The 2,662-nt window shown below is 43.5% G+C and overlaps 1 protein-coding gene across 4 annotated transcripts in view; it reads left to right on the forward strand.

Annotated features, from left to right (window-relative positions):
• Positions 1-898, forward strand: part of LOC109302575 (cohesin subunit SA-2-like) — a 97,761-nt gene extending 96,863 nt beyond the window's left edge. For all 4 annotated transcript variants that reach the window (XM_019524168.1, XM_019524165.1, XM_019524167.1 and 1 more), the window contains one exon: positions 641-898. In XM_019524168.1, coding sequence (XP_019379713.1) covers positions 641-646 — 6 coding nt within the window. In that variant the 3' untranslated portion in view covers positions 647-898. The remainder of the gene's footprint in view (positions 1-640) is intronic.
• The last annotated feature ends 1,764 nt before the right edge of the window (positions 899-2,662 follow it).

Consider the following 2,662-nt stretch of genomic DNA (forward strand, 5'->3'; position numbering starts at 1 on the left):
CCCCCCCCCCCCCCCCAGCAGGCTGCATGGCCGGGCTACAGTGGCCCCAGGGATCGCTAGCTCCTCAGAGTAAGCCAGCATTGTATTTTCAATTATTTTTTTTCCCCCAAGGAGCCTGCGCTTTTTTGCAAAAATTGTGAAATGGGCCCCTACCTATGATTTGACTTTGCATTTTAGTCAGTCACTCGAGTGTGTTTTTCAGTTTGTCTGCTAAGATGAATGATAGGTGCAGGCTGTTGGTATCTCATGTTTTATAGATGGCCTGTGGGTGTGGCACAAAAATGCAGCTTTTTTATTTCCCATTTTCTTCTTGTCAGTTGGCAGTTCATATACAAGGTGCTGGCTCCCGCTTGACTAGTAGCCATCATAGCTGCTCTTACTGAGAACCTAAAGTACAAAGTAGTAAATCTGTGAAGGAAGCTGAAGACAAGTAATGCATCCTTGTACACAGTTCAGTGGCAGAGCGGATGGGCTTCCAGATGCCAGTTCTGCCCCACCTTCCCGTGCATTGAAATGCAGCACTCCCCAGAGTGGTGAAGAGGCCAGAAGGTTGAGTTCAAACATCTCTTCTGACTACAGGGTTTCTTTTGTACAAGGTTTTGACCAGCGTGGCTGACTAATACCTTTCTTGTTTTTGTAGGGTTGAGGGGGATCAGGTTGAAGAAACTGAAGCTTAAGAACACGATGCCATTTTTTCTGCCAGTTGGACATCCGCGAAACTGAAGGACTTAAGAGGCACTGACCTTTAAGGCAACTAGAGGAATATCTTGATATACTTAAAAGCTAAAGAGCAAATAGTACCCTGGCCAAATTGTCAACTTCAGATTTGTCCGGCTGGAAGCAATTACCACTTTGGTAGATGTCCACACTTCTGACTATTCCATATAACATGGCTGTTGTTAGGCTTCTGGTGCTATGGGTGTTACAAACCTTGTAGCCAAATATTACTGATTGTCTTCTTCTTCCTCATTGTCTTGTAAAGAATGCCAGGCTAAGAATTGGAGTCAGGTTAGTTTAAATACTGTGATTAAATGAAGAGCCTGTGAGATAATACAGTGACAGTATAACTTCCTAAAGTTTTAGGAATTTTGGACTAATATTCTCTTGGACACACAACTCTTCACTCTGAGGCCACAAATTCCATTCCAGAGCATTTGTCCTGACAAGGCAGGATGCTCACTTACTATGTCATGTATAACCAAGACACAGTGTAGTTTAGTGGATAGCGCGAGCACTGGGCAGGGTCTCAAAGCTGGGTTTTCTTCCCTGCTCTGTATCTTGAGCAACTTCACTTTCCTGTGCTAGTTTAGGTTAAGGGACCTTTTTTTTTGCAACTGTGTATGACACAGGCCAGGCTCCTGGGAATCTCATTCAGGTTTCCAGTCCCCAAAACAAGGTAAATGGACCAAGGACAGGAGCAGGGATGACTGATGCCAGGGGAGAATGTGTATGTGCAATAAGAATCTGCTGTTTCTCCAATGTGTAATTTGAAAATACACAGCTGTGCACTGCAGAGTACAATGTAGATGTAGACTGTTAAAAAATGATGTTTTTAAGATGATCTTTTACATATTTTAAATGTGTGTTGATGCCACTTTTTCATCTATTCATTTGAGAGGCAAGTACCTTCCAAAAGGCAGTAAGCTGGGGAGGCCTAACTAATTACTTTCCCAGTGATGTGTTGCACTGTATCCACCTTGCTTATCAGCTTTGTTAATTTCAGACTTCTGCTTTTCTCTCGTTTTGGATTGTTGCTGTACATAATAAAGTGTCAAAACTAAACTCCCCCCTGAAGTTAAGAGTAACTCTTTAAAATTGAGCAGGGAAGTGAACTAGCTGACAAGCTTCAGCATCAAAACTTAACTTAACTTTCTGAAATATATTGCTTAGCCCTTATTTTAACTGACCCAGCTGACTGTATTTGGGGCCTAGTCTTTGCAGTTGGGGCAACTGGCTGTAACTCTAACTTGAATCTGCCTGTGGATGTAATTTGCACTAACATACTCAGAGAAGGGCTTATGAGTTCATTCTGTTGCAATGACCCTTATTTCTGTTGGGGAGTACCAAGGCATACATATTTTTGGAGAGAGACATATGGAGGTTAGAGGAGGAAAAGCTAGTTTCTGGCAGTAATAAATGCCAACAGGTTTATTTTTTGCCAGGAGCCATTCTGGTCCAGAGGAAACCTTTACCTAAGCACTCATGTTGTATTCAGGACCTCCCCTGCATGCCTTCCTGCCAATCCCTGCTTCTACAGGTGCCCCTCAGAACTAGACAGGACACAAAATAATTAACTCCTGCATAGCCAAGGTGATTCTGCTCCCAACATATTCTGCTGGTGCCTTGGAACCCAGTTTTTTGGAAGGAAGCCTAGGCTCCACCCTTATCTTGGCACTTCTGATCCAAGATGAAGCAAAAGAACCTCATTTAGAGCTACACTGTGTTTCTTTCTGGGAACTATCCAGTATACAGGTGGAGAGGGGGAAGGAATGCTGTTTCAATTAGCTATCATTCATAGCAGAAATGTGTCCTGCTGTGTTAAATGGTACAGCTCACATGGGCTCTCTGAACTCATGGCTTGCACCACAAAAAGACAGCTTTCATAGTGGCAGTAACCTCAGCAAGGAATGGGTAAGCTGTAAGTTCTCTGCCCCCCCCCCCC

Source organism: Gavialis gangeticus, unplaced genomic scaffold (genome assembly GCF_001723915.1).
Source record: "Gavialis gangeticus isolate Ggan-Ray unplaced genomic scaffold, GavGan_comp1, whole genome shotgun sequence".
Taxonomy (NCBI): Eukaryota; Metazoa; Chordata; order Crocodylia; family Gavialidae; genus Gavialis; species Gavialis gangeticus.